The 24,164-nt window shown below is 30.6% G+C and overlaps 3 protein-coding genes across 3 annotated transcripts; 2 read left to right on the top strand and 1 right to left on the bottom strand.

Moving 5' to 3' along the window:
- The first annotated feature begins 1,454 nt into the window (after nucleotides 1–1,454).
- On the top strand, nucleotides 1,455–10,190 carry LOC145005704 (K(+) efflux antiporter 2, chloroplastic-like). Its single transcript, XM_078964817.1, has 21 exons — nucleotides 1,455–1,710; nucleotides 3,112–4,626; nucleotides 4,772–4,976; nucleotides 5,054–5,144; nucleotides 5,530–5,666; nucleotides 5,760–5,819; nucleotides 5,961–6,080; nucleotides 6,174–6,242; nucleotides 6,570–6,635; nucleotides 6,749–6,838; nucleotides 6,906–7,010; nucleotides 7,597–7,725; nucleotides 7,826–8,035; nucleotides 8,183–8,332; nucleotides 8,413–8,466; nucleotides 8,546–8,604; nucleotides 9,171–9,237; nucleotides 9,323–9,499; nucleotides 9,604–9,660; nucleotides 9,732–9,806; nucleotides 9,896–10,190. Exons 2-21 carry the CDS (start codon nucleotides 3,182–3,184, stop codon nucleotides 10,031–10,033), a joined length of 3,504 nt encoding a protein of 1,167 aa, XP_078820943.1. The 5' UTR covers nucleotides 1,455–1,710; nucleotides 3,112–3,181; the 3' UTR covers nucleotides 10,034–10,190.
- Nucleotides 10,191–15,249: 5,059 nt separating this feature from the next.
- Nucleotides 15,250–16,939, bottom strand: LOC145003777 (Pentatricopeptide repeat (PPR) superfamily protein). The gene has a single exon (XM_078962689.1). The coding sequence runs from the start codon at nucleotides 16,794–16,796 to the stop codon at nucleotides 15,378–15,380; it is 1,419 nt and encodes a 472-aa protein (XP_078818815.1). The 5' UTR covers nucleotides 16,797–16,939; the 3' UTR covers nucleotides 15,250–15,377.
- A 3,085-nt stretch (nucleotides 16,940–20,024) lies between these two features.
- EMB3127 (Amino acid dehydrogenase family protein) lies at nucleotides 20,025–22,284 on the top strand. The gene is made up of 5 exons (XM_078965131.1): nucleotides 20,025–20,372; nucleotides 20,697–21,025; nucleotides 21,091–21,327; nucleotides 21,500–21,667; nucleotides 22,003–22,284. Exons 1-5 carry the CDS (start codon nucleotides 20,030–20,032, stop codon nucleotides 22,171–22,173), a joined length of 1,248 nt encoding a protein of 415 aa, XP_078821257.1. The 5' UTR covers nucleotides 20,025–20,029; the 3' UTR covers nucleotides 22,174–22,284.
- The last annotated feature ends 1,880 nt before the right edge of the window (nucleotides 22,285–24,164 follow it).

Below are 24,164 nucleotides of genomic sequence, written 5' to 3'. Positions count from 1 at the left end.
GGGGAGACTTACGTCAGTTTATCATTGTTTGTTTCATTATTTTGTCAAAGATAAACGTATGACATTTATTAAGGACTTTTTTTTGTTAAATTTTATAAAAAAATATTGGACTGAACAAGCAATTTTATATTACTATCCATTAATTTCATTAAGTCACAAACAAACACCACTTAAATATATCAATAAAATTATCACACATTAAAAACTAAATTAGTCGAAAACAATATAAAACACAAAATCACGTCAATTACCAAACAACGAATCCAAATGTTTATACATTTATCATACCTTTGATAGATTAACGCCTCCTTTCCGAGTTTTAACAAAGAAAAAAAAAGTAGGAGAGAAAAGAAGAGAAATGAAAGGAAAATAAATTTATCTTTCGTGTTCTCGAATCGGAGAAAAGTGAAAGGAAAGTTAAACATTTTGATCTTTTTCTCCATATCCGTCCAAATCGGAAGAAAAGTTAGGAAAAAAAATGATTATTCCAAATTTTTTTTTCAATTTCTCCCACTTCCTTCCTTTAATGAAACACGCAGGATAATTGAACTTTAGATATCTAAAAGCTAAACAATTACAAAATTTACCAAGTGTTTCTAAAATCATAGCATGATAGCATGATCATTAACAGAACAATAAAACATCATTATGATATACTATATTATATTTGTTATACATGATGATAATAATAATAATAATAATAATAATAATAATAATAATAATAATAATAATAATAATCAAATACTTAAATTTGTGTATATTTTGGATACACCTGCATACTAGAAAATTGTATAAACTTACAAATTGATGTATATTATTTTCTTTTGAAATAAATGAGATTATCAATGTTTTAAAAACTGGTTAAGACCAATTGGATTGAAAAAGAAATCGGTTCAACTAGTAACGGTTTTATATTTATTTATGGACTTGAACAATTTTTTTTAGATTTGTTGGTTTTTTCATATCTATTTAGACTTTGTATACATCTTTTGTTTGATAATAAGTTGTAGCTATATTCTTTGCAATTATCAAAAAATGACATTGAGAACCTTTTGAATATGAGATAATCTTATAATATTTGAATTGATTTATAATATCCATATTGGCCGACTTTTAGACATTTAAAATGACAAAGAACTCCTTGTATTGGATCTTTAATAATTTTTTTCTCTAGCTTAAGTGGTTAGATGTTATGAAACTTTTTGGTACAAAATTATGTAAATTGTTGAAATTATGTAAATTCTAAAAATCGGAATCATCACGATTGAATCGATCCAACTAGAAACTAATAATGAAACCGCTTCAACTAAAAACCTGATATTTAAAAGATTGTTCACTAATAAATCAATCTATTTTAGATTCGGTTTTTGATTCTATTTTGATTCTACCGTTATTTAGACTCCATTTCGTAGGGGCATTTTGGTACATACACTTCTCTTACTTCCTTCCCTACCACCCAAAGATTTTCCTTCCCATTTTCAACATCGTTTCATCAACCAATCAACGAAATTCGGTTTCTATAAATATCAAAACAGTAGAAGAAGACGGGTTAAGATTTCTCTTTGTTGCAGACAAGCAACAAACTCCGCTAACTGACACTCTTTCGCTCTTACGTCGTCAACCGTTCGTCTTTTTCCACTCCTAACCTAATTTCTCCTGGAATAATCCGCCATTGACTGTTCTTAAAGCTTCAGATTGTACTCCTCATCGGTAAGTTTCAATGTCCGCCACTTCATCTGCACAAACTCCTAGACATGTAGTATCACATCGATGCGCATACAATTTACGGTTGTATGTGGATACTGGATACGTGTGTATGTGTAGTTATTTGATGTTTCTGTTGAGGTAGCATGTGTAATTTATGTTAAGTTCTGAGTAACTATTTGTTGTGATGTTTCTAGGGTACATAATGAAAGGTGCGTGATTAGGAATTGGATTTCTCATAGTAGCTTGTATCAGGATATTTGCGGTAGATATTGAAATTGAGTTGTTAGAGTAAAATTGGGCTATGATTATGAGAGTGTTAGACTTTAGATGAGTCAAATGGCTCTATTTGACATGTATAGATATGATTAAGTTTGACTAATTGATTGTTGTAATGTTTTTTAGGGTAAATTTTGACTAAAGACTAATCAGAAATAGGATTATCAGACTATTAAAGATTGATCGTACAATGTGTAGCTTTTTGAAATCGTGTGTATCATTAATATTTGTTGTAGGTTTAGAGAATAATCGCTTATGTTATGGGAAACTTAATTGACTTTGATGGTACAGTTAGTAAATCTTATGTCTAATCTCTAAGACGGTAGAACTCTTTTTGATAGGAAATATATATATATATATATATATATATATATATATATATATATATATATATATATATATATATATATATATATGTGGTTAAGTTTGAGTAATTGGATGTTATGTTTATAGGGCACATACTCACTAACATTAAAGTTCATTAATCAGAAATTTTGTTTCAAATGATTGAAGGTTGATTATAGAACATATGTGTATCAATACTTTTCATGAGTTTCTGTCTAGTTTTAATTGGCATGTATGATGGAAACTCATGTAGTTGCTAAAAGTTGAGTTCTTATTCTAAACTTCATTGACATGATTAATTTCCAGACACCCTAGAAACATTTCAACAATCAAGTACTCAAACTCTGCTTTGACTGCTTGATTATTATAATGTTTCTAAGTTGCATTTTGGCGCACATTGACATCAACTGATTACAAATTGATCCCAGATTTGATTTAGAACAGCCGACACATCAATGCCTGCAGAGTCATGTACATAAGGCTAATTCGATGTGTATGTATGATAGATGCTTATTTAGATTTTAGAAACTGATATCTTCTTGTCAACTTAATTGGCACTCAGGATACATTTAGTATATTTAAGTCTAATTTCAATAATTTGATATGAGAATATTGAAAATTTGTTTATAAGACATGTATACTTGTGTTTATGTTTGACTTATCGATTGTTGTAATGTTTATAGAGTACAGTTTGGCATATATTGAACTCAAGCAATGAAAGTCATTGATTTTAAATCACAATTTGAAACCTAGTGCTTTTCTGATTATATACATGTATTTCAGGTGCTTGAGATTACAACCTAATGAGAGTTTCTTTTCCTAGCACCTAGAAATCGAGTAAGCAAGGGAAGATATGAATATTTCATCCAGTTTCCAAATTCGTGGTTGTCATGGAACATTAAAGCAAATGAACTTGCAATCAAGTTTTGGTTATAATTTTCTTGTCACATCAAGAGTTGTCTCCAAAAAGAAACTGATCACTTCCAGTAGTCATGGTTTTAGGCCAAACTATTCAATCAGTATACTTAAGTCATCAAGAGGAAATTTAAAAACTGGTTGCCAGGGAAACGATTCACTTGCTTTTGTAAATGGGAATGGAAGGGATGTGGAATTTATCGAAGAGAATTCAAAAGAAGAAACTAGTCACAGTCAAGAGAAAAAGAAAGATTCAAAGGATAAAGATAAGGGAGAATCAGCAGAAGGGGAAGCCCCTACTTTGGATGAATTAAAGGAGTTGTTACAGAAAGCGCTTAAAGAACTGGAAATAGCCCAACTCAACAGTACAATGTTTGAAGATAAAGCTCAAAGGATATCAGAAGCTGCAATAGCACTAAAAGATGAAGCTTTAAACGCATGGGATAATGTCAACTCGGTGTTACTTTCTATCGAAGAGATTGTGAAAGAAGAGGATCCCACTAAAGAAGCGATCCAAAGAGCCAAAATGGCCCTTTCTTTAGCTGAGGCTAGACATCAGGTAGCTCTTGAATCATTAGAACTTGCAAAAGAGAAAATTGAAAGTGAAGATGAAAATATGAGTTTAATGAGAGAGGAGGAAACTCTATTGGCTGCTCAGAAGGACATGAAGGAGTGTCGTGTGAATTTGGAAAACTGTGAGAAGGCATTGATTCGGTTACAGAATCGAAAAGATGAGTTGCAAAAAGAAGTTGTTATGCTGAATGAACTTGCGGAAAAAGCACAAAATGATGCGTTGAAAGCTGATGAAGATGTGGCGAATATAATGATTTTAGCAGAGCAAGCTGTTGCTTTTGAACTCGAGTCTCTGAAACGTGTTAATGATGCTGAAATTGCATTACAAAAGGCTGAGAAAATTCTTTCTGTATCAATTGCAGATAGTAGTTCGGAAAGTACAACGTCCCAAATCCTTTCAGACACAGAGACTGACGAAATGGAGGGAACTTCGGTTGAGATAATTGGTGACATGGACGGTGATGTGGCGATTGAGGAGCAGATACAAGATAGTGTAGGTCAAATGTCTGAAGAGTCTAGGTTTTCTGATGAGAGTGACCAAGAGAACACTGAAAGTGATGCAGAAAAGACAAAAACTGGGGTTCAAGCAAAAAAGCCGGAAACACAGAAGGATTTGACTAAGGATAGCACACCGTTGCCTTCTCCAAAAGCATTGTTGAACAAATCATCTCGTTTCTTTTCTGCTTCCTTTTTCTCATTTGCAGGAGATGGCACTGAGTTTACACCAGCTGCAGTTTTTCAGGGCCTTGGTGAAACTGCAAAAGAGCTGTTACCTAAACTGGTAGTTGGATCCTTGCTTCTTGGTGCAAGGTATAATTTTTTTTTAGTCTAAACAAACAATTGAAGTTACTTGGCTTATCTAATAAATTCTGGTTGTAGAAAACTTTTCACGTACTGACCTGTAAAACGTTGGTTCCCTCTAATCAATAATGTTCACACATAACGTAAATGACAGTTTTGCCCTTTATGCTAAACAAGAAAAGCGGATTGGTAAACTATTTCAACAGCCAGACATTATCACCACTAGTATCGATCAGCAGCCAGACTTTATCACCAGCACTATTGATGATGTCTCATCAAAAGCTCAGCCCTTGGTCAGACAGATAAGAAAATTACCTGAAAAAGTTAAAAAGCTAATTGAGTTGCTTCCACACCAAGAGGTATGTTGTTCCTTGCTCAACTTGTATTTTATAATTTATATTTCTTCTCTTTTTAATCATATATATTCATATTGCAGATTAATGAGGAAGAAGCTTCCCTTTTTGATGTGTTGTGGTTGTTGCTTGGCAGTGTAATATTTGTGCCTATTTTTCAAAAGCTTCCTGGAGGTATTTACAATTTTAGATTATGAGTATCCCACTAATATGGCTACAGAGCAATTCCATATTCATCTCTTTTGCTAGTATTACTAAGTTTAAATTACAGAAAAACCATTATATTTTGGGCGGTTTTGCTGTTTAACCACTAAAGTTATTATATTTCTCAATCAAACCATGAAAGTTCCAGTCATTGTTCCAAATCCAATCTAACATTTTTGACCGGATATAATATAGGTAAAATGGTTAATTTGGTAAAAAATGTTTGACACTTTTATGGTTTGATTGGAAAAAAATAAAGTATTAGTGGTTAAACCGCAAAACTCCCCAAGAAATAGTAGTTTTTCTGTAATATTCCCTATTAGTATTACTAATGTGTTCCCTTCCATTTGGTTAGGAAGTCCTGTTCTTGGGTATCTGACAGCTGGCATCTTGATTGGACCTTATGGTCTCTCAATTATACGTAATGTCCATGCAACAAAAGCAATAGCTGAATTTGGAGTTGTTTTCCTGCTTTTCAATATCGGTCTTGAGGTTTGAATTTGAATGAATGAATCCATGTTAACAGTTTCTTTATGTAGTTCAATTCATATCAAATCTAAACTTGAAACTGTATATCATTTACAGCTGTCTGTTGAAAGACTGAGTTCCATGAAGAAATATGTTTTCGGATTGGGTTCTGCTCAGGTAACAATCCTGCATTATTCATTCAATAGTGAGTTACATTTTTGGTCCCCAAGTGTAGCTGATTTTTGCAAATTTGGTCCCTAACAGTTTTCACTTGCAATTTTGGTCCTTATTCGAACCTAACCTTTGTTGGTGATACAGGTGTTGGTGACAGCTGTTGTGATAGGTTTACTTACACATTTTGTCTGTGGACAACTAGGACCTGCCGCAATTGTGATTGGTAATGGTCTGGCTTTATCTTCTACAGCAGTTGTCCTACAGGTATTCATTAATAACAAAAATGAAACCGCATTTACATTATTTATTTATTTTTGTTTTACACAACATGTTTAAACAAATTTAATTATTGTGTAGGTGTTGCAAGAGCGTGGGGAAAGCACATCACGCCATGGACGAGCCACATTTTCTGTTTTACTTTTCCAGGTATTGTTGCGTTTATGATTTTGAAAGACTCACTTCTTTGACTTTCATGGCTTTAATTTTGAAACGAAGTAAATTACAAATATGGCCCCTGTACTTTCTGCTTTTAACCGCCTTTAGTCCAAAATTTAAACATTTTTGAATTTTGATCTTTTATTTTATGGTTTCATATCGATTATGCTCCTGGAGCCTTGAAATAAGGACCAAAATCGATATGAAACCTTGAATAATGCTTTAACTTTGGACTAAACATGTAGAAATCAGAAAGCACAGGGACCAGAACCAGACCATTTTTTCTATAATGTGCTGCTGATTGTCTATTTCTTACAGGATCTAGCAGTTGTTGTTTTGTTGATTCTCATACCTCTTATTTCACCAAACTCGTCCAAAGGAGGGGTAAGTCTGTAAATCAAAACATCCCTCTTCATCTGATGTTTCTAAGTTGATCACAAAGTTGAAGCTGTCTTTTTTTTTTTTTTTTTTTTTTTTTTTTTTTACATTATTTACAGATAGGTTTCTTTGCAATTGCTGAAGCTCTTGGATTGGCTGCTGTAAAGGCACTTGTTGCTATCAGTGCCATTATTGCTGGAGGACGTTTGGTAAGTTCTGTGCCTTCATGAAATTACTATTTTCAGCTTCTAACACTGTTTTATTATTATTTTGCAGCTGCTTCGCCCAATTTACAAGCAAATTGCAGAAATGCAAAATGCAGAGATATTTTCTGCAAATACGCTTCTGGTTATTCTGGGTACTAGTCTACTTACTGCTCGTGTAAGTCTGCTTTTTTGGTCATTACCTTTGTGATAATTACCGAGCTAATCAAGAATAACCAAAAATGGGAAGGTAATGTTATAAAATTACCACTTTTTTCAACTTTTATTACAAAATGATTACCTATTTCACGAAACAACTTTTTTCATGCAATTGCTTTATATTTGGTCTCCACTAGAAATATTTTTAGAATAAATTTGCGAATTTTGTTTCTTGAAAAAAAAAATCGCGAAATAAATAGTGGGATATTACACGAAATAAATGTTCATTTTGTGATATTACCTTCCCGTTTGGTTATTTTTGGTCCATGAGAGGAGCAGAATTTATGAGTTTTGGTCCCAAAAAGTTTTCTCTTGCAGTTTTGGTCCTTATATGAGGTTCCCTTTTTGTTCCAAGTAAAATGAGTATACTTTTAGGACCAAAATTGCAGAAATCAGGGACCAAAAATAGTGATTTTACTTGGAATAGAGACCAAGAACGTTACAAATAAGGACCAAAAATGTGATTTAGTGTTGTTATTTTTGTGATTAGACCTAGAGCTTTCTCTAATTATATATCCGTTTAAATGATTAAATGGTGTTAACAGGCAGGGCTTTCAATGGCACTGGGAGCTTTTCTTGCTGGTTTGTTACTTGCAGAAACTGAATTCTCTTTGCAAGTTGAATCAGATATTGCTCCATATCGTGGCCTTCTATTAGGTCTCTTTTTCATGACGGTATGCATAATCTTTCTTTGTTTCACAATTCAAGATAATTTACCATAATTAACATCATTTTTAAGTAGTAATGACGAGATTTTTTTTTATTGTTTTTCAGGTTGGAATGTCCATCGATCCAAAACTTCTTGTCTCAAACTTTCCTGTTATTATGGGGTCACTTGCACTTTTAATTGCTGGGAAAACCATACTTGTGGCTGCAGTTGGTAGACTTTTTGGTGTCTCGTTAATTTCTGCCATTAGAGTTGGTCTTTTACTCGCACCTGGTGGAGAATTTGCCTTTGTTGCATTTGGTGAAGCTGTCAATCAGGTCACCAACTTCTTTTCTTATTTAATGTTACTTGGAAACATCTTTTATTAATCTGAGATCCAGACATATTATTAACCATTTAAAATGTAATCAGAAAAAAAAAAAAAAAACAGTAGGATTTTGATATTTGTATCTTTTTCATTTCAGGGTATAATGAGTCCTCAGTTATCATCTTTGTTGTTTCTTGTGGTGGGGATTTCAATGGCCCTGACACCATGGTTAGCTGCTGGAGGCCAGTTAATCGCATCTCGTTTTGAGCAGCATGATGTCCGTAGTTTATTACCTGACGAAAGTGAGGTAAATTAAATCTGGATTTCTCCTTCTCATACTTAATAAGGCTCATCCGTCTCATACATATTCTCTTCAACTTCTTTCAGACAGATGACTTGCAGGATCATATCATTATATGTGGGTTCGGACGCGTTGGCCAGGTCAGCATTACACCACTTTTTTTCTTTATTTTATTTGCTGCTTTTCTAACTCCTATTTCCAACCTTTTTCTTCTTTCAGATCATTGCCCAGCTTCTTTCTGAAAGGCTAATTCCGTTTGTTGCCCTCGACGTGAGGAGGTATGAACTATGCACATTTATAAGAGTGAATTTTAATTTTGGTACCTCAGTTTATCATATGTGTTCAACTTTGGTCCCAAAAGGAATTGGTGTGCAATTTTGGTCCTTATTATTATGATGTTTCAAACGGTGATTGTTTAATGTAACTAACTGTACAACTGAAAGGTTTTTTAATGGTCATTTTGCCCTTGGACCAAACCTGGAAAAAAAACAGTAAACCATAGGGACCAACCAATTTTGTAATTTTTGCTATATTTTATTATTAAACTTTTCTTGATACGTATGTTTTAGAAAATAAATTAGTTTAATAATAAAATTAAGAGAAAACTTAAAATTTGGTCCTTGTGGTGTTTTTTTGTTTTTGAGGTTGGGTCCAAGGGGAAAATAGTAATTTCAAATAATTTAACAGCTGAGTAGTGTAGTTAGAAAATTGGTATGAAACGTACATCATTATAAGGAACAAAACTGAAAAAAAAATATGGTGAAGGGAGGGAGGAGGAGATGAAAATAGTAATTTATTGATTATTGATGTGAGGGTTGTGAATTGTGATGAATATGATGGTTAGTGACCGGGTAGCAGTGGGACGTGCACTTGACCTTCCTGTGTATTTTGGAGATGCGGGTAGTAGAGAGGTGAGTATTAGCAAAGTTAAATCTATATATCTATGCAATAACAATTACAAGCTTCCTAAACTACTACTCATTTTTCCATAATCAGGTGTTGCATAAAATAGGGGCTGAAAGAGCATGTGCTGCAGCTATAACTTTAGATTCACCTGGTGCAAATTACAGAACCGTTTGGGCTCTCAGCAAGTATTTCCCCAATGTCAAGACTTTTGTACGCGCTCATGATGTTGACCATGGACTCAACTTGGAAAAGGCTGGGGCCACAGCCGTAATTTTACTAATCTCTCTCTCTCTCTCTCTTTTATTTATTTATCCCTTCCTTCACTTTCAGAGTGACTTAGTTAAACATATACTACATTGCTTTTGCTGCAGGTTGTCCCCGAGACCTTAGAACCAAGTTTACAGTTAGCATCTGCTGTTCTTGCACAGGTAAGTATAGTTTTTTCAGTTCATTTCTGTTTTACTCATTAATTGTTTATTGTGTTTTTATATTTTCTTAGGCTAAGTTGCCAATGTCAGAGATAGCAGCTACTATCAATGAGTTTAGATCGCGTCACTTATCAGAGCTTACTGAGGTAAAACTAATCATGCTCAAATAATATTGGAATTTTTTAAATTTGAATAAATGCTAAGTCATGTGTACATTGGCTTGGCTTGAGTACAGCTGTCAGAAACAAGTGGAAGTTCTCTTGGTTATGGGTTCTCAAGGATCATGTCAAAACCTTCTCCTCCTACTAAATCTTCTCCTTCTGATTCTTCGTCTTCTGACGATACCCTCAGTGAAGGAACACTCGCAATATAAATCAAGCAAAAAAAAAAAAAAAAAAAAAAGACAAAGTACAAGAATGAATAAAATGGAATTTAAAGGGGAGTGGGAAGCAAATTTATTGCTCCTCCAGTACAGATTGTACATAAAGATAATCGCTGACAATTCAATTCATTCCATTTTTTGGTTTCCACACACATATACATGCTCTTTTTGTATCATCTCAAGTCTCAACATACTTAGTTTAGTTTCTACAACTGTCAGTTTTGGTGTTAAACCATAAAAATTCTTAAAAAGACTGCACTACACACAGATAAGTGACTTGATGCTTTTCTAAACATGTATACATCATCATCTCATATAACCAAATTTTGCTCAACATGAATTATATTAGGCAAACACCTTCTACTATGTGGCTAACACCCAAATCAACAAGTGACTCCAGTTCTGTGCATGAATTTCTATTTCTTGAAACAGCGGTGACAAACAAAGATTAAATAGAAAAGGACATGAATGAATTCGTTAAGACCCATGAACAAACTTCAAACTATTTGTGTGTTAGGAAACACAAATACAAAATTAACCTAAAGGAAAACTTGAAGACAACAGTTGCACACACAATTACAAAACTCCAGCAAGTGGCAATCTCTCCAAAGTCACATCCAAAAATTCAACAAAATTTAGATTAGAAAACACTTTCATTTTCTATCCAGACTCCTATGTGGGACAAGTGCGTCTTAGGGTAGACGGAGTCGTTTGCAGTTTGGACCATGGGATGGGGCAGTACTGGGGGTACCGCCAGGAAACCTTACCTGAACAAGCGGCTTCACTGGGTTTCAACATTTTAGTGCATTTAAATGGTTTCACGAACTCACTGCACTTTTGATTATATGAACTACTGTATATTTGTTGACCGATAGTTTTAATGTATGTGACATACATGCAGAGATTCTTTCTAAAAACATTTATTCTTTTACCTACATACTTTAATTGTATACGTTGGCTTTATATTATATAAATTCTATACAACTTATATATATATATATATATATATATATATATATATATATATATATATATATATATATATATATATATATATATATATCTACTATCTTATAAAAGAAATCTAACTATTTCTAAAAATAGATTGATTATAATAATAATATTTTTTTAAGACGTCCAAATAATGAAGCTGATAGTACAAGTAGACATTAATAAAATAATATTAAATCTTAACCACATTTTGAATTCAAATATTTATTATCAAATCTCCTTATATTTCTCAGCAATTTGATATTGTTCCCTCAAATCCTGGATTCATTCAAATTTTGAACCCTTTTAGATATCCTTAAATTTAGCATGTTGATTCAAATATCCCTCCAATCGCATATACCTCTTTGTTCCCTCATCTGCTATAAAGCCCACCGTCTAGGAACAAAAAATAACTTCATCTCCCAAATAACACCATAGTTTGATTATTTTGTTTTCGACATGTACTTTCTTTTGTAACATAACATTTTTGTAGAGGAAACATATCACCGAAAGAATTTACACACCCCGCCGCTTTGCGCGGGTACGCTGCTAGTATGTATATATATATATATATATATATATATATATATATATATATATATATATATATATATATATATATATATATATAGACACACACACACATATACGGGATGGTTCAAATGAAGACAGTAAATAAAGTGAAGACGTGAAGATATTACTTTTATGTTATTATCCTGCTAAGAATTTTATATATATGCTCTATTGTTGTAATTCTAATGCGAATATTTAGCATATGATAATTTATCTATTTATTTGTAGTAAGTTATAATGTTAATATTAAAATATGATTATTTATATATTCATTACCGAATAAAGACATAACACTGTATATAGAAGATTCATGGCAGAATAATAACATAAATATAGTGTCTTCACATTCTCACTTTATTTACTGTCTTCAATTGAATATATATATATATATATATATATATATATATATATATATATATATATATATATATATATATATATATATATATATATGCGCAGAGAATTTATGTAATAGAATACTTAATTTTCATGTGTATATATATATATATATATATATATATATATATATATATATATATATATATATATATATATATATATATATTTTTTATTTTTTTTTGAAAATGACAATACAAAACAATTCAATGGACCTGATACAATTCAATGCACACAGAGAATTGATTCTCCTATCTACTGTATTCTTTTAAATTTATGTGACGTTAACCATATTCATTCATATGTCCATTTTTTGTACTTATTTATTTATTTATTTTTTGTTTTAGGTTTTGTAATACAAAGATGTGGTGTGTTTATAAAGATGGATACATATTTAATTGATTGTAGTGTTTTTGTTCTGGAAAGTTTTATATTTCATTCAATTCATTCGGTTACATTCAATGAATTTCCAAGGCAAAGCTAAAAAAATTGGTTTTAGCCAAAGACGCAAAGCCACACAAGGCGGTTTAAGTCAAAATATTCCAATTTTTTTCAAGATTTTCAAAATCCAAACTATCAGTAATACCAAAACTATCAACAAAACCAAAACTACCAACAACAATATTTCTCGATGTAGCAATTTTACAATACATTTAGGCTTCCAGAAGAAAATCAGAGTTATAATCCATGAAATCGGTTTTCTCAAAGGGTTCAATAAACCCAATTCTAATCTTCTCAACCTGAGAATTTCCAGTTCCGTGATGCTCAGAATGAAGAATCTGACAGTTCTAGTGACGGCCCAACTACCAAAAGAAACGAAGAAGAAACCAAATAGGATTTGCAATCCGTTGCTGAGAAAAAAACGCAACTATACACACCGCCAGGAGCGAAAGAACTGGGTGGAACGCGAAGAGTTGGCTTTGGCTAGGGCATATGTCGATGTTTCTAAAAATAAACAACACGGAAATCAACAAAGGTTGATGCATTTTGGGAGAGGGTTCTAGAGCATTTTAGTGTTCAAATGGGAGGTTCAGATCGGTCACGACACCAAGTAAACTCAAAATAGAAAGACCTCCAAAAGAAATGTAATGCTTTCAACGACATCGATAACCGTAATATGAGCAGTGTGGCTAGTAGGAGATCTGAGGCTGATGTTTTACAATCACTAAGCAAGTATCGGAGGACTATTAACCAGAAAAGTTTTCCTCATCAACAAGCTTGGGAGTGGTTGAAAGGCAACGTGAAATGGGCATTTGTTACAAAAGCGGGTGAAGACTCCCCACCTCCTTCTTCAAAACGAACCAAAACATCTTCATCCAACGCCTACACATCATTATCTGATCCACAATATCCTCCTGATTTCTCCCCCTAATAACAACAATTGTTTAGTGTTGAAGACTCAGAGTAAAAGAAAAGGGAAGAAAGCGGCATTGACATCATCAACATAAAATGAAATGTTTGATCTCGTCAAATAAATTGTCGGCATCAAGATTGCAACCTAAACAAGAAATAATACGTGAATTGCGTAATGCATGAATTGCGTAATGTTGAAACCCACCAAGAAATAATACATGAATTGCGTAATGTTGAAACCCACCACTAACTTTGATCCGATCTTACTGATTACATTGAACATGTCTACATTCCAACTTTAGATGATAACCGGTTAATTTCAATTGTTGTTTTAGGATTTAAATTATGTTGTCTTTTTTTAAGAGTATTTTTTTAATTATCGTGTTTTATAATTATCATGTATTTTTTATTTGTACTGTGGTGTTTTAATTAAATATTATTTTTAATATCATTTTAGATTTTTTTTGTTTTAAATTAGCAAAAAAAAATCAAATTTTTTTTATGTTTTATTTTAATTTATATTTTCTAAATTAATTAAATAAAAAAGAATATTAAATGTTATTTTTAATATTATTTAATATTTTTTTAATTAGCAAAAAAATGAAAAAATATATTTTCTGATTTAATTAAATAAAAAAGAATGATATATAAAATGGGTTGAGTAGGTTGGGAAATATAGATTTTTCATACGTTGTAAGTTGTAAAAGATGAAATACAGAGAAAATAAAAAAGTTGATGTGAGAGTAGATTGAATGGAAAATACTCCATCGGTGAGAAAAACTACTCCAACACTTATCCATATAGAAATGCAACTTGTAACCATAAAAAGCCAATGTCAGTTTTTCTACTTTTATCAAGTGCTCATGCATTCTAAACAACTCTCTACATCTATGTACAAAAGCAAATATTCATCACAAATTCCTGCTATACTAACTTGTGTATCATGGGTTGGAAGATATTCTGTACATAGCTCGAAATTCAGTCCATTTACTTGACATATTGGACTGATTCTTGTTTTATCTCACATGAACACTCAAGTGGCTCAAAATTAATAAATGCATCAAGACGTTTTCAACATCTTAATCATTATAACAATTACTAGATTTTTATTTAAATAAATTTTTTTATGATATATTAATTGTTTGTATTACAAATGAACATAAATATGCTGGTGGGTCATCACAATTCACAACCACCTTTGACTCACACTAAAAAGTTATCGGTTCTAACTCAAATACATTTTGACTCATTACCCAACTCAACTCGTTTAACTCACTTGTTTTGTCACAGCGCTATAATATCACAAAGAGAAATTTTAGAATCAAACAAGATGAACTAGGTTTAATATAAGACAACTAAATTTTCAGAACTTCAATTTTCATTTTATGTATCACAATAAAATGAACCAGGTGATTTTGGTAGATATAGGTTTTGTTTTTAGCATTTGCGAAAATAACCATAATTTCCGAAATGACCATTTTGGATTTCATTGATATGTTATATATATTTTTTCTCATTTCCACCAAATACTTTTCAAAAACTTTTTCTACCCGTCTTTGAAATATCTAATATCACAGATTTTTCATCCGAAATTCACATTTAAGGCCCTTGTACCTAATCCACTTCTCATTTGCTATGTTTCCTTATCTTTTTGTTATTTTTCAGTAAAAAAACGATATATTTTCTCAGAATTTTGGATTTGTTCATTGGATTTTAAACATTTTCTTGAAATTTCAAAAAAAAAAAAAAAAAATTGTCTAAAATGTATTTGTTTTGCTCAGAAAATGTACTTCTAATGTGACAATAAGATACTCCGAAATAAGTCCAAAATGTCCATGTTTCCGACATGATAGTTATTTTGGTAAAACTTGAAAAAATTAGGTCATCACCCCATATTCCGAAACTTCATGTTGTCATTTTTGTGAATGTTCCTTTTAATGCTCTATCCATAATCTAAAAAGCAACAACTCTCATCTAAAAAACAATCAAATATGTTTCCATCTCTAACGATGATCTCTCTCTTTTATACATCAACAACGCTCATTCCTTGTACTTTCGCAATGCCATTATCTTTCATTAGTCTCCTAACACGTTTGACACCTTCCCATTTGTTTATATCCGCATAAACATTCGATAAAAGGACATAATTCCCACTTGTTTCAGGTTCTAATTTAATCAACTGCTCAAGTGCCACCTCACCAATCTCTAAATTCCCATGGTTTCTCGTTGCACTTAGTAAAGATCTCCATAGAACCGCATTAGGCTCCATGGGCATAGCCCGGATCTTTTCCAAGGCCTCATTGACCCGCCCGGCTCGACCCAAAAGGTCAACCAAGCACCCATAATGCTCAAGCTTTGGCTCAACCCCATATCTCTCCCTCATCGAATAAAAAAGCTCACAACCTTCATCAACCCACCCTACATGTGAACAAGCAGAGATTATCAACACCATTGTAACATCGTCAGGAGCTAACCCTTCCAACAACAATTTATTAAAGAGATCAATCGCTTCATGGCCATACCCATGAGTAGCGAATCCTCTAATCATTGCGTTGTAACAAAATATGTCTTTCTTAGGCAATTCATCGAACACGTGGCGTGCAAACTCCAAGAACCCACAATTCACATAAAGATCAATCAAAGATGTCACAACAAACCGATTAAGCTTAAGATTATTCTTCACCAAATATAAATGTGCCCAAATTCCTTCACTAAAAGCACCCAAATCAGCGCAGGCATTGATCAGTGCTACAAAACTGATTTCATTAGGCTTGATTTTTGAACCTCTCTGCATATCACTAAACAAACATAGAACCTCCATTGACAAACCAGTATCATCAGCACTGGAATTATAAGCGGATAATATAGAATTCCATAAACCCAAATCAGGTTCACTAATTTGATCAAAAAGATACCTACAAACACCAAATTTCCCACATTTTGAATAAAAACTGACCAATGAAGCTTGAACAAACTGATCATACTCGGTGGGGTCAAGAAACTTCAAGACATGTGTGTGTAGGGCTCGACCATGTTTGACCCAAATGGGGTTAGACCCAAATGCCTTGAAAAGAGATGGGTATGAGTAAGAATTAGGTTTGATTGTTCGTATACATAAAATTTGATTGTAAAGCGAGAAAGCCAAGTGGGTACGTTGGCCATGGTGGTTATGATGGGTGAGGATTGACGAGATGAGGGTGTTGAAAATGTAAGTGGTGGGGTTAGGCACTCGATCGAAGATGGTTAGTGCGTAGGATAAGGAGGTGGGTAGGGTGGAGGATAAGATCGCTGAGAGGAGTTGGGTAAGGGGGTAAGTGTGAAGGATAAGACCAGTTGTGATGATTTGGGCATGAGCTTGTTGATATGTGTCTAGGGTTTTGCATTTACTTTGCAAGATTTGAAGAATTGGGTTTCTAATGAATGGATTTGAAGAATTTTTCATGAAGGTAAGAGAACAGTGGATTGGTTGCCAAATTGATGTCGATTTGGGGATGATGAACAACGGGTGCCTTCTCCATTACAGCTTTATTAGGACTACAATGTTTGAAAACTCAGTTAACAATGTCAAATTTCATCGGACCAAAGAAGACAAAATTCAATAAGATAGATAACTACATTAAAGCCTTATATATATATATATATATATATATATATATATATATATATATATATATATATATATATATATATATATATATATATATATATATATATATATATATATATATATATATATATTTGATATTTTTGATATTAATTCATAATTTTATTTTATTTTTGGAAAAAATACTTTATATATATATATATATATATATATATATATATATATATATATATATATATATATATATATATATATTTGACAATTTTATTGTTAATCTTTCTATTTTACACACAAAAAAAAAAAAAAAAAAAAAAAAAAAAAAAAAAAAAAAAACTTTCGAAAAATAAAATAAAAATTAAGTTTACTTCGACACAATATATGGAAATTTTATGTAATTAATTTTTTTATTCAAATATAAAGCTTTCATGTGAAATTTATTTATCTATGATCCTCTTAATTTGAAAAATGCCACAAAAACCGTGAAGCCTAAATCTTGGGGAAGTTTTTTTATTATTTTCTATATCAAGTTTTTATTTTTTAACTGACATAATTATCATATTTTTATCATTTTAGCCAGTTATCATGTCATATTTTATCTGATTTTTATTTTTAGTCTTATGGGTGTTTAGAGTTGCTTATGAAATGACTTATTTGTTTTATTAACTTTAAAAAAAATCAATAAGTCTAAAGAATATTTCATAAATGGATAAATGGTTTTAGAAATAATTTTTAAAAATCATAAAAATAAAAAAAATTAAAAATATTACGCCCCTAGCTTTCCAAAAGTGTTTATAACTTATTCACCTAAAATAACTATAAGCTAATTCAAACATTAAAAAAATTTACTAAATTATATTTGGGATTTAAATATAAAATGATCTAAACCATATATTTGAATTTGTACAAAGCATAATGCAATAAAAAATTATCATGGAAAATTAAATGATGCAACTTGAATTAATTATAAAAGATATAAAATATATTAAAAAAAATTAACAATGTTACTATTCAACCAGACAAATTTATATTGTTATTTAGATTAAAATGACACCTTTTCAATGATATAATCAGATTTATATGAAAAATTACGTAACAAAAATCTTCATAGAAAATCAAACTAAACAAATTTAATTAATCGTAAAGATATTTAAAAAAAAATATTAAAATGAATCAATAGAACCATTGTTCAAAACTAAATGGGTATGTTTGACGGAGCTGGTTAGTAACTGGAAATTGAAAACTAGAAGCTAATAGTTGTATATTTTATTTGTATAGAAGTGTTCAATAAAAATAATCAAAATCTTTTTGATGTAAAATTAAATAAAAACTAAAAACTTTGTGTTGTGTTTGATGCATTAGCTTAAAAACTATTTTTTAGCTTATATGTTTGTCTATTAATACATAATATCAAATAAATTATCAAAAACTAGTTTACAAGTTATTTTTATGATCTCAACAAATACTAAATTATAATTAACTTAAAAGATAAGCTATTTTATTTACGTAAAAATAAAAGTTGTAATATCATATTTCTTATTATATAAACATCATTCTATCTTATATATATACCATTCTAGCTTTATTTATTTCATCATTATCATATGATAAACATTTCACTAACATTTATACTCGTTCATTATAACCTAATCATTATTGAGTTTATTATTTCTAATTATATTTTTATTACTAACTTTAATAATATGAATAATTTTAAAATTATTCTTTAATAAGATAAAAATTATAACATTAACATAGTTATTATAATATAATAATATAAATAATATTATAAAAAATAAAATTCTAAATAAGATTTCATTAAATTATAACATTAACATAGTTATTATAATATAATAATATAAATAATATTATAAAAAATAAAATTCTAAATAAAATTTCATTAAATTTTTTTATCTTTGTTTTTAGTCGTAAAACCCGCAAACTTAATACATTTTTTTTTCCAATTCCATAAACTTAACATAATTGATTGTAAAAAAAATTATAAATAATACCATAAGAAAAATAAAATCCGAACAAATCTTAAGCAATTTTTTTTTTTAATTTCCGAACAAACAACAGAGTTGCCGTCGTCAGAGAACCCCAACTACCGAGTCCCACAAAAGAATTTTTTTTTTAAACGATAGTTCATTTGAAGGTTCAATTCGTTTAATTTTCAAGAAACAAATATATATATATATATATATATATATATATATATATATATATATATATATATATATATCAAAGTATTTATCATATGAAAATTACTAGATTTAAAATTTTAGAAAATGAATTTATATATAACAATAAAGATAATCCATTTTATAATACAAATTAAAGTATAGCTAACCATTATCATATGATAATCAATTCATTAACTTTTAAGTTCTTATTTCATTATAACCTTATAAGTAGGGCTGTAAACAAACTAAACGTTCAGCGAATTGTTCGTGAACCGTTCGGCGGGAAGTGTGTTATGTTCGTTTATTTAATAAATGAATGAACATGAACACAAATTCTCGTTCATTTAGTTAAACGAACGAAAATGAACAATGGTTGCGTTCGTTCGATTATGTTTGTAAACGTTTGTTTATATATGTTAACGTTCGTTTATGTACATTTATATAAGTTTCTTTTATGTTTATATATGCTTAATTGTGTTTGATCACATTACTATATTATATGTTCTTTTATGTTCATATAGGTTCAATTATGTTTGTTTATCTTTGTTTATTCATGTTCATTTGTTTATGTTCGTTTAGCATGTTCACGAATAAAAACAAACATACATAAACAATGTAACTTGTTAAATGAACGAACATAACCAAGAACACTTATTCATTTATCCGTTCGAGTTCGTTTATTTGTTTGGCTAACTTAAACGAATAAACATGAACAAGTCATCGTTCGTGTTTGTTAGGGTTAAATTACTAAATTTTCAAAAAAATGCCCATTTTGTAGTTTTATTTTTTTAATGGATTTTTTTTACCGGTCAAATTATGAAATAGGAAAGTTTTGATTGTGATTTATCGTAGTATCTGATGCGTTTTAACTTTTGCGAACAGAATGTCTTTATGACTACAGTCTACCGCGTCTATGATAAAACCCTTATTCCCCACCCAAAAAGCTTAAACCCTAACTCCAATTCCAGAGCAATTATAGGTTTGAGTGTTCAATTAATCTGTAAATTACATAAAATGGCTTTAATGGAGACGGCGGCGACTATGATTTTCACCGATTATTCATCTTCTTCTTCTTCAACAGCTCGACTTCTTCACTTCACTAGCAGCAGAGTAGTTCAGAAGTTCCCCACCACGATTTCTCATTTTCACCGCTCAAATACCCTTAAGTTTGGCATATCAAACCCTAAATTTCCCAGAACCATTATCACTTACTGTTCATCTGCATCCCCCAGTGGTAACTTCCTCTTATTATTGTCGATATTACTTTCCACACCTTAAATAAAAGCCGAGACATTTCGTTTTCTGTTTGAAATGGTTTGTTCTATAAATTCAGTCTTCGATTTAGTTCTTAAGTTTCTTTTTGATAATTTAATCCCCTTGTCAATTTTGAGGTTGAAAATAAGTTTCTTTTTCACTTGCATGCATTTGATCTCATTATTATCCTCCATAACCGATATCAGTTCCTTTCCATTTGATTGATATCACACCGAATCCCTTGAGTCTTTGATTGATTTGTGTTATAAAGAAGTAAAAACCTCACAAATTAGTTATCTTGCAGCTGTACAGGTAACTGAGGAGGCATCTGCAACGATTATTGATGGAAAGCGTGTTGCAAAAGACATAAGGGAAGAAGTTGCTGTTGAAATATCGAGAATGAAGGACAAGATTGGAATTGTCCCTGGGTTGGCAGTTATTCTTGTTGGAGATAGGAAAGATTCTGCAACTTATGTACGCAACAAAAAGAAAGCTTGTGACTCTGTGGGAATTAATTCCTATGAAGTCAGGTTGGCTGAGGATTCTACTGAAGAAGAAGTTGTCAACCACATCTCAAAGTTTAATGATGATCCCTCTGTACATGGAATACTTGTTCAACTACCTTTGCCTCGTGTAAGATTGTTATTTCTTGTGATTATAATCTACATGTATAGATTCTAATTCATTTCTTGGATCAGCATATGGATGAGGAAAAAATCTTAGATGCTGTTTGCATCGAGAAAGATGTTGATGGATTCCACCCTGAGAATATGGGTCGTTTAGCCATGCGAGGGAGAGAACCGTCATTTGTTCCCTGCACACCTAAAGGATGCATAGAGTTGTTGCATAGATATGACATTCCCATCAAAGGAAAAAGGGCAGTGGTGATTGGTAGGAGCAACATTGTTGGAACACCTGCTGCTTTCTTACTTCAAGTATACCATTCTACTTTCATCTTTTTTCTTATTAATACACCCAACTTTAAAATAATGGCATTGAGAATTAATTACATTGCTATAATTGGTAGATTTTCCAAAGTACAATGCCGAAAGTATGTTGCTATTTCTTGTATTAATTATATGTATAATATTGTTGTTTTTGGTTTAGAGAGAAGATGCTACGGTGACTGTTGTCCACTCAAGAACAGAAAATGCGGAAGAGATCACTAGAGAAGCTGACATCATCATATCAGCAGTGGGCCAACCAAATATGGTGAGGGGTAGTTGGGTCAAACCTGGTGCAGTTATAATTGATGTTGGAATCAATCCAGTTGAGGTTAGTTTCTATTCATCGCTTTTTTTGTCTAACTATTCCCTGATCTGAAAAGGGCAAGTTCCAGTACTCTATTTGTTACATATTGCTACTATTGGTGAAGAATGTAAGTGCATTGCTTATAAAGAAATGTAAGTGTGTTGCTATAAAGGGTTACATTATCATATTGTGTTTTATAGCATCCTACTTTCAGTTCTTTTACTTTTTTTGTTTCTTATCAAGACATCTTCATACTTTGAATAATCTACCCATTTAAAAGCTTTGTGCTTCAAATTATATGTATATATATATAATAAAAGCGTTTTTTTTTGAAAAAAAAAAAAAAAAATGATGAACAGGATCCGGAATGTGCGCGAGGATATCGGTTGGTGGGGGACATCTGTTACGAGGAGGCAAGGAAGGTTGCTTCAGCAATCACTCCGGTTCCTGGAGGAGTGGGCCCAATGACCATCGCTATGCTTCTCTCCAATACTCTTATATCTGCCAAAAGAATTCATAACTTTAGTTGATTTTCTTTTTCTTTGTTATGAGTTGTATGGAATTTTATAGACATTTCCCCCTTGAGCCCCCCCTTCGGATATAAAGAGAGATGGATGCAATCTCGTTTTATATTTCCATCATATACTTTATTTGTTTGTAGTTGGTTTATCATATTTCTCTTTCCACTGGTCCCTAATTATGGTTTTAAATCAACATCAAAATTAAGAGCTGCCTACAACCAAACATCTCCACCAAATCTCTGGTGAATCTTGATTCAAAAAATAGAAAATCCTTCAAACAAAATCATAACCATTGAAATGAAAAAGACAACTTGGTATTTTTCTTAAAAAAACTCAACAACGGTAAAAAAAAATAATATAATCTTCTAATAAAAAAAGATGAACTATTGGCTAAATCTATGAAGTCGATCATGAAAGGTTATTCCAAAGTTTTTAACTGGTAATCTGGTTTTTTTTTTTTTTTTTTTTTTTTTTTTTTTTTTTTTTGTAAACAAAATTTAATTTGGGATTAAATCGTAAACTGATCTCAAATATTGAGATTTTATTAGAAATTTCTTTAAGTTCAAAACATAAAAATATCTGTAATATTGAGTTTTTTTGTTCAAAACCTATAAAAACTTTTAAACATTAGTCACAACAACAAAAAAAAAAAGGTAGACGGTAAATAGTAAAAGTCGTAAAATGGTAAATTCGACTATTTATAATTTATTTTTGGTTTTTATAAATTTTTTTCCCAAAAAAAAGTCAAGGGATGCGGTATCGGATCGGATCCTACTCCAGATACGATCCGACTCGTTTTTCACACATAGGATCGTAGGATCATATGATAAGATCGCAATTTTGATAATTTTGCTTTTACTACCGATTAACCGGTATAGTAAGTATATCTTTTATTTTAATTAGTCAACATGGTTTCAATAAACAAATATAGTATGTAATTTTGATTTATACAACTTTTTCTTTATTGTTTTTTCAAAAAATAATTCATTGTCGTCCTAGTTGGGCATAGTCTAAGCCCCCCTTATGGTGCAAAATGTACTTATGCATCAACTGCATTTTCTATTACGTTACTGCAATCTTTTCAAAGCATAACATTAATCCTACGTTCTATATAAAATTTCCATAGGATGTAGGAGATTAATGGCGTGACTTGGAACGATTGCAATGGCATATGAAAAAATGTTGTTGATGAATGTATACATTTTGCACGATATATCTTCTACTCTCTCTCTCTCTCTCTCTCTCTCTATATATATATATATATATATATATATATATATATATATATATATATATATATATATATATATATATATATATATATATATATATATATATATATATATATATATATATATATATATATATATATATATATATACACACAAACTAATAAATAAAAATAACTTATGCCACATGTCTTTTTCTAGAGTATTAGTTCACAAATTTATCTTTTATTTTCATGTTGATACGTGACAGCTTCATAATTTTTTTTTTCAATTAATTCGGTTATTTAAATTCAAATAAATCAAGATATGTATTTAATTGAAATTTGAAATTTGAATTAAGTTATGACATATATATATATATATATATATATATATATATATATATATATATATATATATATATATATATATATATATATATATATATATATATATATATATGTTTAGGTTCATTTGAGACCATTCTAATTTTGTGAGACCGTGAGACCAAATCTAAAAATAATTTTTAAATGCAAAATAAATGGAAAAATCCAAAAATTCTTTTTTTAAATATTATTTTCGGAACTTGAATTAACTAAAAAAAATATATAAAAAAAATATAAAATAAATAAAAATAAATAAAAAAATTCTGTTTTTTTTTTTTTAAATACGTGAAATATTCTAAATAGAATATTACACTAACATATTCTAAAAAATAATTTTAAAATGCAAAATAAATGGAAGAATCTAAAAATTATTTTTTTAAATATTATTTTCGGAACTTGAATTAAC

This window comes from Lactuca saligna, chromosome 7 (assembly GCF_052625555.1).
Source record: "Lactuca saligna cultivar CGN05327 chromosome 7, ASM5262555v1, whole genome shotgun sequence".
Lineage (NCBI taxonomy): Eukaryota > Viridiplantae > Streptophyta > Magnoliopsida > Asterales > Asteraceae > Lactuca > Lactuca saligna.
This window is presented reverse-complemented; position numbering and strand designations above follow the sequence as displayed.